The sequence below is a fragment of the Neltuma alba genome, unplaced genomic scaffold (assembly GCF_004799145.2).
Source record: "Neltuma alba isolate B1F8T4 unplaced genomic scaffold, ASM479914v2 tig00013776_pilon, whole genome shotgun sequence".
Taxonomy (NCBI): Eukaryota; Viridiplantae; Streptophyta; class Magnoliopsida; order Fabales; family Fabaceae; genus Neltuma; species Neltuma alba.
The window spans coordinates 45,874-58,975 of NW_021637902.1; the positions used below are offsets into that span (position 1 = coordinate 45,874).

Below are 13,102 nucleotides of genomic sequence, written 5' to 3' on the forward strand. Positions count from 1 at the left end.
ATTGGGTGTTTTTTAAAAAGTTAAAATATCATGAAATTCTAAAATTACCTACAACATTTGAAGACAGACTACAACCTATCTACCATCTAAGAAGATGGGGAGGATCACAATTACTTCTTACATGCTCTCAATAAATAACTCTAACGCTGGCATCTGGTACACACATATTTTTATATGACGCTAATATTTTGAAACTGGGTTAGAGTGCATCAAACACCCCAAGTAATTTTTTGAATGTATTTTAGTGTGTATAATATCTTAAAATATTTTAAGATATTGGATGCTCTTGAAAAATAATTTAAAATGTTAGGTGCATAACAAAATACTTCAGGTGCTGAGTGCACATAAAAAACTATTTCCGAATGCATCTTAACCCTTGAAATTATTATGAATTATAATTATTTATAATAGTTGTAGAAGTATCCTTCCATATTTGTTAAGACCACTAACTTTTACAAAAAAGTATAAGTATTCTCTTTTTTTTTTTTACAAAATAATATTTTGCTTTTCACTTTATCCTTTTTTCCCCCCGGAAATGGAGAAGGGAAAATTGCAAATAAAGACCCCTCAATATATAAAATAGCACTCAGAGACCCTGAATTTGAGAAATTGCTCACAAGGACCCGGTCCCAATTTGTAATTATGAAATCATGGTCAAATTACCAAAATACCCCTCTTTAATTTTTTTTCCCAAAAAAGAACCCACTGCCTCGGCAGGATTCCGGCGGCCTTCCTTTTTTTTTTTGAAACTGTTTTTTTTTAAAAATTGGTGGGAAGTGAGGTTGGGGGGATTTGATCCCCCAACCTCATGCTTCCCAAAATTAGGAATGACCATTGAGCCAACAAATTTTTGCTAACATTATAATACAAAAAAAAATATAAGTTAACTCATTTACTCTTGTTCCAGGTGATAACAAGAATACATTTGAAAATAACAAGTTCTGATTATAAAATAACAAGTCTAGGATTAAAATTTAACAACACGTTTTTCTATAACAACACACTCTTTTTCAGGTGATAACAATAATACATTTGGAAATAACAAGTTCTGATTATAAAATAACAAGTCTGAAATTAAAATTTGAGAGCACCTTTTTTTTATATAACAACACATTTTATTCCAAGTGATAACAACAATACATTTGAAAATAACAAGTTCTGATTATAAAGTAAGAAATCTAAAATTAAAATTTAACAACACATTTTTTTATAACAATTAATTATTTTATACTTTTGAAAAATAAATTATTTATAACTTATAAAAAGTATTTTAAATCTATTTAATTTGCTAAAAAATAATTTTTATCTCCAATTTATAATCAAAACTTGAAGTGTAATTTATTATAGATTAAAAATACTTTTTTATTGTTCAAATTTATAAATAAAATTTAGGGAAAATGACAACACACTTTTTAATTTTTTTAAAAAAATTTTTAATCTATATATCTATACAACTCATTATAAATCAAACTACTTCTTATAAATTATAAATAGTACAATTTATTGTAGATTAAAAATACTTTTTGATTGCTTAAATTTATAAATGAATTTATCTCTAATTTATAATTAAAAATAATATTTTTTTCTTTAAATATAAAAACTATTTTTAATATTTAAAGAATGAAATAATAAATTATACTATAATATTTAAATACTTAATAATAAATTTTAATATTTAAAGAATGAAATAATATAAAAATTATAATGAGTTGTATAGATATATAGATTAAAATTTTTTAAAAAAAATTAAAAAAGTGTGTTGTCATTTCCTAAATTTTATTTATAAATTTGAACAATAAAAAAGTATTTTTAATCTATAATAAATTACACTTCAAGTTTTGATTATAAATTGGAGATAAAAATTATTTTTTTAGCAAATTAAATAGATTTAAAATACTTTTTTATAAGTTATAAATAATTATTTTCAAAAGTATAAAATAATTAATTGTTATAAAAAAATGTGTTGTTAAATTTTAATTTTAGATTTCTTATTTTATAATCAGAACTTGTTATTTTCAAATGTATTGTTGTTATCACTTGGAATAAATGTGTTGTTATATAAAAAAAAAAGGGTGCTCTTAAATTTTAATTCCAGACTTGTTATTTTATAATCAGAACCTGTTATTTCTAAATGTATTGGTGTTATCACCTGAAAAAGAGTGTGTTGTTATAAAAAAAAACGTGTTGTTAAATTTTAATCCCAGACTTGTTATTTTATAATCAGAACTTGTTATTTTCAAATGTATTGTTGTTATCACCTGCAACAGAGTGTGTTGTTATAAAAAAAAACGTGTTGTTAAATTTTAATCCCAGACTTGTTATTTTATAATCAGAACTTGTTATTTCCAAATGTATTGTTGTTATCACCTGAAACAGAGTGTGTTGTTATAAAAAAAAACGTGTTGTTAAATTTTAATCCCAGACTTGTTATTTTATAATCAGAACTTGTTATTTTCTAATGTATTGTTGTTATCACCTGCAACAGAGTGTGTTGTTATAAAAAAAAACGTGTTGTTAAATTTTAATCCCAGACTTGTTATTTTATAATCAGAACTTGTTATTTTCAAATGTATTCTTGTTATCACCTGGAACAAGAGTAAATGAGTTAACTTATTTTTTTTTTTGTATTATAATGTTAGCAAAAATTTGTTGGCTCAATAGTCATTCCTAATTTTGGGAAGCATGAGGTTAGGGGATCAAATCCCCCCAACCTCACTTCCCCCCAATTTTAAAAAAAAAAACAGTTTCAAAAAAAAAAAAGGAAGGCCGGCGGAATCCGGCCGCCGGCATCGGAGCTCCGCGGCCGAGGTGGCGAGCTCCGGCGGCCGAAACTCCGGCGCCGGCGGTCGGATTCCGGCGAGGCAGTGGTGTTCTTTTTTGGGAAAAAAAAATTAAAGAGGGGTATTTTGGTAATTTGAGTATGATTTCATAATTGCAAATTGGGACCGGATCCTTGTGAGCAATTTCTCAAATTTAGAGTCCCTGATTGCTATTTTATATATTAAGGGGTCTTTATTTGCAATTTTTCCAATGGAGAACGATGAAATGGACTTTATATCTTTTTTGGTTAGTTATACTTACCCAATGATTAATTTTTGGAACACAAATATTTGAAAAAGTGTGAAAAGGTTGCGGTCACGAGCAATGCATTTTTTCAGGACAAACCAACAAATGTATGAAATGAGCCGTCGAGTGCGTGATTCCACAGTCAAATTGCAAACGGTACAGTTCAAATTTTGGTATGCCAAGACCCTAACAACAAAAGAATTATACCTTGCGATTGGCCGAAAGAAAAAAAAATTATATTTTACTTCATAATATATATAAGCCATTTTAATCAATTTATCAATATAAAAAATATTACTTCTGATTCTAATTATAAAATCTCGTTTGTAGAGTAATAGTTAATTCATTAAATGTGTTTTAGATTTTTTTTTTAAAGTTTACCTATATTAAATGGGGCTGAAAAGGTGAGAGAAACATACAAAGAGTTGTGTTCAAGCATTAATTGCACGAACAAAATTGACAAATGATCATCAATTACACTTCAAGTGATTTATATTTCAGATCAAATTATTTTTCTATAAACCACTTATATTGTGAACCAGAAGGAGGATAAGTAATATTTTTTTTGGGTTTTCCTTACAACAAATAGGAAAAATCCCCAAAAAAAAAAGCTCTTAAATTTTAAAAGAATTAATATGCATCCAATACCCTGAAATATTTTTTCAGATACGCCTATCATCCTAAAATATTTTATAGTGCATCCTATACCTTAAAGTATTTTGTTAGGTGCATCTAGTATCTTAAAGTATTTTGTAGTGCGTTTAGCACTTTGAAGGTTTTTTTTTAGATGCATCAAGTATCTTGAAAAATACTAAAAAATATTTTATCGTACTTACACACATTCATTTAATGGATATTTTGAGGAATTAACGATGAAGTTAAGAATGCTCATGAAATAATACTTTAAAAGCACAACTACTTTTTAAAACGTTAATACTTTAAGAGCAAAGTTACACTATAAAATATTTTAGGATGCTGGATATACTTTAAAAAAATATTTCATGATTATGGAGTACCACAAAATATTTTGAGATATTGAGTGCACTTAACAAAATACTTGACATACTATACGCACCTTAACCTATTCAAAAACTATAAATCAATCTTATTTACTAAACTTTAATAATAATTGACTATATTTGAAAATATATTAATTTCTGATTTTGAAATTTAAGAGGTTTTTTTTATTTTTTATTTTACAAATAACCCCCTTTAAAAGTTTTTACTGAAATAATCCTCTTTTATTTTTTTTAATTCTTTCGTAAATAAGTTCACGTGTGTACTATTTAGCTTTAACAGACAGGGAATATGTTACTATATGCATGCCTTCAAAGACGAAGGAGTTCATGGTAGAAACTAGAAAAGTTTAATTTTTTTTCATGGATATGTGTATTTTTTTTATATGTCATAAAAATAAAGAGAAGATACATATTATGAATGCATGACAAAGAATATAAAATTGGAAGAGTTTTTTTAAGAAAAAATATGAGGAACATGAGAAAAATTTAAGGAAAGAAGTTGAGCTATTTCCCTCAGTAGTTTTTTTTTTTTAATCAACGTGGAGCAAAATGCTGAAAAGGACAATAATGGAGCTTTAAAATTCTTATTCTTATTCTTATTTATTAGAGCTCTTTTGAAGCAGTTGGGGCTGGTAAAATGCAGGTCCTGACTGTACATCGGGACAACAAGAAGAAGTTTTAAATTCTCAAAAGTCTCAAACTTACAACAACCACACGAGCCTTGTCCCTCCCATCATTTATTAGTGATAATAACAACAACTTCTTTATTACTTTTAGAAAGCAATAACAACTTTATTTGCAATTACGTGTTTATACAATGCATGCACCATAATGAAATGGCCTTTATATATGTGACAGTTCAAACATTTCATATTAATTTTTTCATTCAACCTTTTTGCACTCATATATAGTAATCAATGGCTTAACATAATGATTTCTATTATATTGTGAGTGGCAAGCACCTTTTTTTTCCTTCCATTTATATGCCAGGGAATGATATGAATGCTTATTCTCTTGTCCTGAACATAGAAAATAAATAATTAATCTGTAAAGCTTAAAAAAATTAATTTAGTTATTTATAAAAATATGTGTTAATTTTCTAAAATACTCTTTTAATAATTGACGTTGTAAATTATCTCATAATGAAAACTCTCTTAATGAGTACAATTTACAAGGGATAATTCATTAATTCAAATAATAAATTGCAAATTTGAGAGATAAAATTGATTATAATATTATATTAGGATTAAAATAATTTTTAATTAGTTCTTATATTTAGAACGGATAGAATAATTTAAATAAAAAAGATTATTTGTATATGCCCATGAATCATACTCCTTAGTACTCTTCTGGTATTTAATGTAATACTTAGTTATTGAGTTGATTTCAGTTCCAAATATAAAATCTATTTCTCATATTTATTATTTTTTTAAGTTATCCTTATTGACTATTTCAACCATAATCAAATAAAAGATAGATGAAAGGTATAAGAAAGGATGATTATGATATTAAGAAAAAATATGTCATATTTTTTATAATTGATTAATTTATCTAATTTTTAATCTAATTAAATTCATAAATAATTTTTTTAAACGGAGGAGTATATGTATATTCGCCTAATGCATTAAATAAGGATAGAAATGATTTGACTCCACAGCCTTTTTCCCAAGTTTTCAGAAGCTTTTAGTGTTAGGTTTTGGCTTTCTGTTAACTGATCATGTACGTACGTCCTTACTAGCTCCTCCCGCATTAGTAGGTTTTGACGATAATCAATAATGCCTGGTTGGTATTTTTAACGTTTCATATATGCATATTAATGCATCTCAACCTATATAACATGCTTTAATTTCAGGTGTTTATGAGCTGCATATTTTGTTGGCTTCATATTTGATTTGACTTTTTGACAGAGTTAAAATGAATTGATTTTACTGGCACGAGGTTTTTTATGTGTATTTTCTTTCATAACTAGCCGTTTGTAAACTTCTAATCTAGGCTATTTTAAAATGATAGCTTTAAGCGGTTAACTACAAGTAAAAAGTCGAAAATTTATTCAATTTATTACAATTTTAATGAAGTACTCTTTAACAAACTTTTCATGAGAAGATGTTTAGATTATCCTTTCAAAAGTGATTTTCGACTTTTTGGAGAATTTTGGTATCTTTTTCTCTTTTAGAAAGGTCATATGTATTTTTGCACTGAAGTAAACTTCATGGTATCTAATATTTCTTGATATAAATTTGTTGTTAAAAATAGCCTCAAAACTGACTTCATAGGCCCTTTTAACGGTAAAACTAATGGACACTAATAACGTGGTGCCCGATGTTCTCTTTTGATAACTTCATATATATTTTGGCACCTAAATAAACTTTATGGTGCTCAGTATCCGTTAAGGTAATTTTTGTTATTAAAATTGCACCTTAATCCTTTATGAAATGTAGTCAATACCCATTCAAAGTTATGAATGACTTGCAAGAGAAACCTTACTATTGTGTAAACAAAATTTGTTAATAGCCCATGAAATAGAGTCAATACTTATACAAAAATTGTGAATAAAATAATGGAGTGGCCTTTTACTTGCTAAATAAAACTTGTTATTAACTTATGAAATGTAGTCCATACCTATATAAAATTGGGAATAATAGGTATTGGGGGCTTTAATTTGTTACTGTAACGGGTAATTTTTTCAGGGAGAACATATTTGAGGAACATAAAATATGGTATTAACATAAGCCTGACAAATGAGCTGATTATATTGCAGTTTCTAAGGACTTTTAACGTTGAATTTCTTACCAAATTACCGTACTGACACCTTGAAAAATTAATTAATTGTTACTGATAAACTTATACCTGTCATTGTTATAATCAAAATATTACTTGTTATATTAAATTTGTCCTTGAGCTCCAAAGTCACTATTAATCCTTTAACCCAGAAATTGGTTCTCTAAAAAGTAGTAATCAAGGTTGAATTTTTAGTTTTGATTAGTAACAAGTAGACTTGTCAATGTTTATACAGAACTTGTAATCGATTTTTAGGAAACCGCCAACCTTTAAACTTATAGTTTATATTAATTTTGAATCAAGTTCTATAGTTTATTTCTTTTAAATTGAGCCCTTATTATTTTAATCCGTTAAATCCATCCATCCTTCAAGATATAAACTGCGTCGTAACACCGTTAATTTTAATGTGCTGGAGGCTAAGTGATACATAAACATAACAATGTACTGAGAATAGGTGAATTAATTCCTAATGTTTAGAATCTCCATCATTTATAGTGGGGTATTGGACAATGCCAAAAGCACTTAAAAATGTGTTTTCATGCAAATCGAGACAAAATTTATTTACATACTTACTTGAACACCATAAAATTGCTTTAAAAAAACTAATCCAAATACCCCGTTCATTTCCGTGTGTTCTTGAGCACAACGGCTAATAGAAGGAAGAAAAATTACTCTCAAACTGTAGCAAGATAATCTCTCTAACTAGATGACCAATACCCAATCTTTGTTTTGTGGACATGCCTCCCTTCTTATCATCTCAACCATGCTCGAATCGAATGTCGAATTGTCGACAACGAACAAGAAAGCTAGAGCAGAAGGGATGTGATTTAGATCCAAAAAACACAAGAAATGACCATGATTATTTAGTAGCTAATACTCCTCTGGTTCTTAATAGAGGACCTAATTGTTGAGTTAGTTTTGATCCTAAATATAAGACCTATTTCTCATATTATTAATTTTCTCTAAATTACCCACATAGATATTCTCTCAACCATAATCAAGTAAAAGAAGGAGATGAGGTATTAAAAAAAATAATTATGATGTTTTAAGAAAAATGTGTCACATTTCTTACAGTTAACCAACTTACCTAACTTCCTTAATCTAATCAAATTAGTTAAATGGGTCTTCTATTAAGGACCGGAAGAGTACATTAATCAGAATGAAAATGCATATTTTTAATTTTGTAAACTTTTCTATCGCCAAAAGAGATATGAATATTAAAGACTCTAAATATGGGAGTTAATTTGCCTGGCGGCCAAATCACATGTTATGTCTATGTGTCCAACTCACTAAAATTGACGACGGTGTGTTTAGATCCTGACAAATGGATGTATTTAGCATATAGGGCATAGTCAACAAGAGTTAATCTAATTGGTAAGGAGTTAACTCATTACTTATTAAATTGTGGTTCGAATTCCACTGTCATATGAGAATTTTACTGGTGGACAATTTGTAAAGACCTTTATAAGTGCTTCTTGAACATAGATATGTGTCCTCACTAACCTAACCTATCTAGACTTTTGTTTACAAAAAATATATATAAGGACTCAATTCAAAATAAATAAATTATAGAGACTTGATTCAAAATTGATGCATTTACCCAAAAAAATTGATGTAAATTATAACATGCAAAGTAATTTACCCTTGTAGTTTTGAACAAAAACCTGTTTTCAAAACAAAAATCAAACAGTCTAAAATAATTTGATGTACTTATTCAATTTTAAATATAAAACACATTTTATAATATAAAGTATATAATATACTTTATATTATAAAATGTGTTTTATATTTTGAACTAGAACAGTAATAATTATTGTTTGAGTTGCCGGCCTCTTTCTTTTTCCAGAAACAGAAGACATGAGATACTTAGCCCAAATAAATTCCAATTAAAAGTAGAGGCCCAAACCATGAAGGACAATGGACTACTCCATAATATTTCCGATGGGTCATTTTAACGCCGGATCATTACCCGTTCGGATATCTAGCATTTTTAAAACCCTACGTCGCTTCACGTTCCCAGGTTCAGATCACCGAGCTGCTGTGCAAGCAGGTTTGCAACTTCTCAATCCTTTCCTTGAATTTTTCACGTTGATTTTTGTTTTTGGCTTGCCTAATTATGGTTCCTATTACTGCCTCTTTCATCGATGATTCTATCCATCTGTCTGTATGGGGTTTCATGACATGGGATAATTGGGGAATATGCAACCTGGGAAATGAAAATTGCTCTGAAATGGTTAGAACCTATATGGGATGTTGAAACGGAACTTGTTTGTAGTTGTGGTTGTTCTACTGATATTGTTTTTAACTTTCACTGCAATGATGAGCTAGACAAGTGGTCGATGCGATTTGGAGCAATTGAGTTCAGGTTTATGTAAATTGTTTTTAACTTTCACTGCAATGATGAGCTAGCATTGTTTTAGCCTTCTAGTTGTTTTTTCGTTTTCTTTTGTGGTGAGTTCAAGTTCCTTAAAACATCAGTCTAGTTTAGGTTGAATTTTATGCCCTGTTCATGCATCAATAGATAGTCTCAGGATATCTGCATTGAGATAGCCGCTTGCATTTTATGTTTTTTTTTCCCAATATTTATTTATGTTGAACATATTGAGTGATGTTGATAATTTGTGGTTTCTTTTCCAGATCTGTGTGAGAAAAAATGGCGGTTCCGTTGATAAGCAAGAAAATTGTGAAGAAGCGTGTCAAAAAGTTCAAGAGGCCCCAGAGTGACAGGAAAATTTCTGTTAAGGTATGTGTTTTCACATAGCACTTAGTTTACTTGGAATTAGTTTACTTAGAATTGATCTTCATGTGTACTGTACTTCGTTTATCGTCTAGTGACAACCGTGGGTGCGAACGGTCTGAAATTGTTGGAGATGGGACTGTGAAAAACATTTCAGAGTATACTATATATTTCACATGGATTGCAGCTTTTAATATCAGTTGACTTAAAAGTCTTTTTGAATCCGATATTCTCATTCAGCTCATCTGTCCGCCTCCATAATCATAATGTAACGCTGAGACTGGTTTTGCACCTTGTTCGCACCCTTATTTTTAGGGCTTATCATGCACTTGCCGATTCCTTTCTAAAAGGTGACTACATGAACCAAGAAAGAATAGAAGTATCGTTTGTGTTATGGTGTACTTGATACCTTTTGGCTTTTGTCTTGTTATTACCGTATCAGAGGTCATAAATAATCTCAATTGATGTAACCAAATGACAACTAAACCAGTCATCTCTGAGGTGCTTCGATGGCCTTAAAATAGAAGATAAATTGAAGTAATTAAAATGAATATTGAAATTAGCTTTATCTTAATCATTCAGATATCATTGTGGCATTCTGTAGTTTGCTTGCCGGGGAAGTTGAACCTAACCAGTCAAAAGCAGTTCAGGCAGCTGGAGACAACCTCTATTATTCAAATGAATTCACACACACACACACACATTTAGGACTGAAGTATGTTGGATGCTTGATGCTTGATGCTTGTTCATTGCTGTATTGTGCTCTTATATTGAGACCCATGGTAGCTATTATGACTTCCTTTTCATCTTCCTTAGCTCTTTGGATAATCATTCATTAAGCCTATATTCTTATCGTGGTGTGCAGCCCAGCTGGCGAAGGCCAAAGGGTATTGATTCCCGTGTAAGGAGAAAGTTCAAAGGATGTACCTTGATGCCAAATATTGGTTACGGGTCAGACAAGAAGACCCGTCACCATCTCCCTAATGGATTTAAGAAATTTGTTGTGCACAATGTGAGTGAGCTGGAACTCTTGATGATGCACAACAGGTAATTGACTCCCTTTGGTGTGCATTTTTATCTCTGTTTCTTATTATTCACTGGCTCATTTCTATGTTTATTGATATGATGAAATTTCAGGACTTACTGTGCTGAGATAGCGCACAACGTATCAACCCGGAAGCGAAAGGAGATTGTTGAGAGGGCAGCACAGTTGGATGTTGTTGTTACCAACAGAACAGCCAGGTTGCGTAGCCAAGAGGACGAGTGATTGGTGTTAGCAATCAAGTTTTTATTTTTATTTGTTATCATCTTTTATTGGCTTGAAAGTTTTGGAACTTGGCGGTAAATCTTTTCCTGAATGATTGTACTGAGATACTTGGTGGAGATGGAGACTTTTTCACCCAAGCCATGATTTGACACATTAATCACTACTGGCCTCGTCAAATTGATGAAACAATGAATATACACCAAACATGAACCTCCACGAAATTGATCAGCCGTTGAACTTGGTTGCACTATCCTTAGAAAATTGAGCTGTTGTATTGTGGGTATCGTCGCCTGTCAAATTGTAACTTGGAGGTCAAGATGAGCTTTTGGATGTATTTTCTGAGAAGTTTGAAGTACTATGATGTTTCTATTGAGAAACAGAAGCATGATCATAGTATCTAAGATCCATTAGAGGTGGTTTTTTTTTTTTTTGGGGGGGGGGTGGTTAAGGTACACTATGCGTTAATAACATTACTTGTTATTCTATTTATTAATAAAAAATTATTCTAGTAAAATTTAAGAAAATTGAGATCATAAAGAACAAATATGCCATCAGCTTAAACAAATCCTTCTCCCCTAAAAGGAAAATCAAGAATAACTAGCAAATTGAAGTTCAAGCAACTCCGAAAGATTGAAATTACTACCATACAAATCCCTTTCCCTCGGAAGGAAAATCAAGAAGAACTTTAGCAAATTGAAGTTCAAGCAACTCCGAAAGATTGAAATTACGACCACTGAAGGCTCAGAGCTAGGTTGAAGCATACAGATGGAAATGGAAGTGACATTGTAACATGGATTTCGTTTAATTGTCTTTGAGTGGAGATTATAAAATCCGATGTTGAGAAAATTTTGAAGGCGACTGATTTGATCTCTAATGGTGCTTGGGATCTGAGTATAATTGCTCATAAGCTTACTATGTTGGAGAAGAGTGCAATCAAAAAAATAAAAGCTCCAGAGCTGTATGACATTGATATTCCAACTTGGCTGTGCGCTAAAAATGGTCCGTATACTATTAAATAAGGTTATCGGGCTGCCAAAACAGAGGAAGAAGGAACAACAGCTAAGGGGCCTGGTAGCTCTTATATAATTCGTTGACAGCTTTGGAATTGCATTTGGAAGTCAGAAGTGCCGCTTAAAATTAAACATTTCATTTGTAGACCGCTGCATGGTGCTCTTGCAACTAAAGAAACTCTACAAGAGGAAGTGTTCTGCTGATATGCTTTGACCTGTATGTTAATTAGATCCTAAAAGTATTGAACATTTGTTGTTTCTGTGTCTTTGGGCCAACAGAGTTTGGTTTGGCTCTCCTTTATCTTTAACTATTACTGGCAATCAATTAGTTTGTGCTCGGAAATGGTTTGAGCAAAGGTTCCTTGTTTTTCAAGGAATTCAAATTGATCTAACGAAGGTGGTTTCATTGGCTTCTTTGCTGGTTAACAAAATTTGGACAGCTAAAGGCTTGGATTTTATAGTGTTGCAGAGGGAAAAAAGAGTTCGAGTTCCAAGAGAAATGTCCTAGAAAGTCCCCTCAGCTGGCTCTATCAAAATTAACGTGGATGGTGCTTTTGGTAAGGGTAATGGTTATGCTGGTGTTGGAGTTTTGTGGAGAAATGGAAGCGGTTTATTGCTAGGCAATATGTGCAAGAGAGTTAAGGCTGTATCTCCTTTTCATTCGGAGTGTCTTGCTCTTCGAGATGCTGTAACATTTAATGATCGTTTCGCTTATTCGAAAATCTATTTTGAGTCCGATTGCTAGGAACTTTACAAAGCTATTATGAACAATTCCTTAGCTAGTGTTGAATGGTAGAGTGCTGATACGGTTACAGACATTCTTGGTATGCTGAAATTTAGACCTCAGGCCATGTTTACTCTTGTTTCTAGGCATGGTAACTATGCTGCTAATTATTTAGCAATTTGTGCAAAGAAGGGGGTGGGTTCCAGTGGAAGACTGGCAATAGCACCATTTCATCTTCAAGGAATTTCAGATTCTGACAGTTTCAATGTTAGGATAGATCGTGTTTTTTTTTTTTTTTTTTAAGAGACGGCATTTCTGTTGTTCGTGCTGGTATAGGTTAGCTTCTTTTTTTTTTTTGCCCCCTCCTCCCTTCGTATTGTATCCTAACCAGCCTTATTTTTTGGTTGCTCTTTGTATCGTTGCTTCTTTCATTAATAAAGTTTGTGTGTTAAAAAAATGAAGAGGAAAACGAAAATCCTTAATAAAGCAAGTCTTGAATGA

The 13,102-nt window shown here is 30.8% G+C and overlaps 1 protein-coding gene across 2 annotated transcripts; it reads left to right on the forward strand.

The window, feature by feature from the left end:
- Nucleotides 1-5,878: 5,878 nt before the first annotated feature.
- Nucleotides 5,879-11,002, forward strand: LOC114739128 (60S ribosomal protein L32-1). 2 transcript variants are annotated; one of them, XM_028927170.1, is made up of 4 exons: nucleotides 5,879-5,882; nucleotides 9,553-9,606; nucleotides 10,466-10,647; nucleotides 10,738-11,002. In XM_028927170.1, the coding sequence occupies exons 3-4, from the start codon at nucleotides 10,532-10,534 to the stop codon at nucleotides 10,865-10,867; spliced, it is 246 nt and encodes an 81-aa protein (XP_028783003.1). In that variant the 5' UTR covers nucleotides 5,879-5,882; nucleotides 9,553-9,606; nucleotides 10,466-10,531; the 3' UTR covers nucleotides 10,868-11,002. The 2 variants fall into 2 exon arrangements, with proteins under 2 accessions (XP_028783003.1, XP_028783002.1); XM_028927169.1 differs by lacking the exon at nucleotides 5,879-5,882 and adding an exon at nucleotides 8,831-8,913 and having other exon boundaries at nucleotides 9,501-9,606.
- The last annotated feature ends 2,100 nt before the right edge of the window (nucleotides 11,003-13,102 follow it).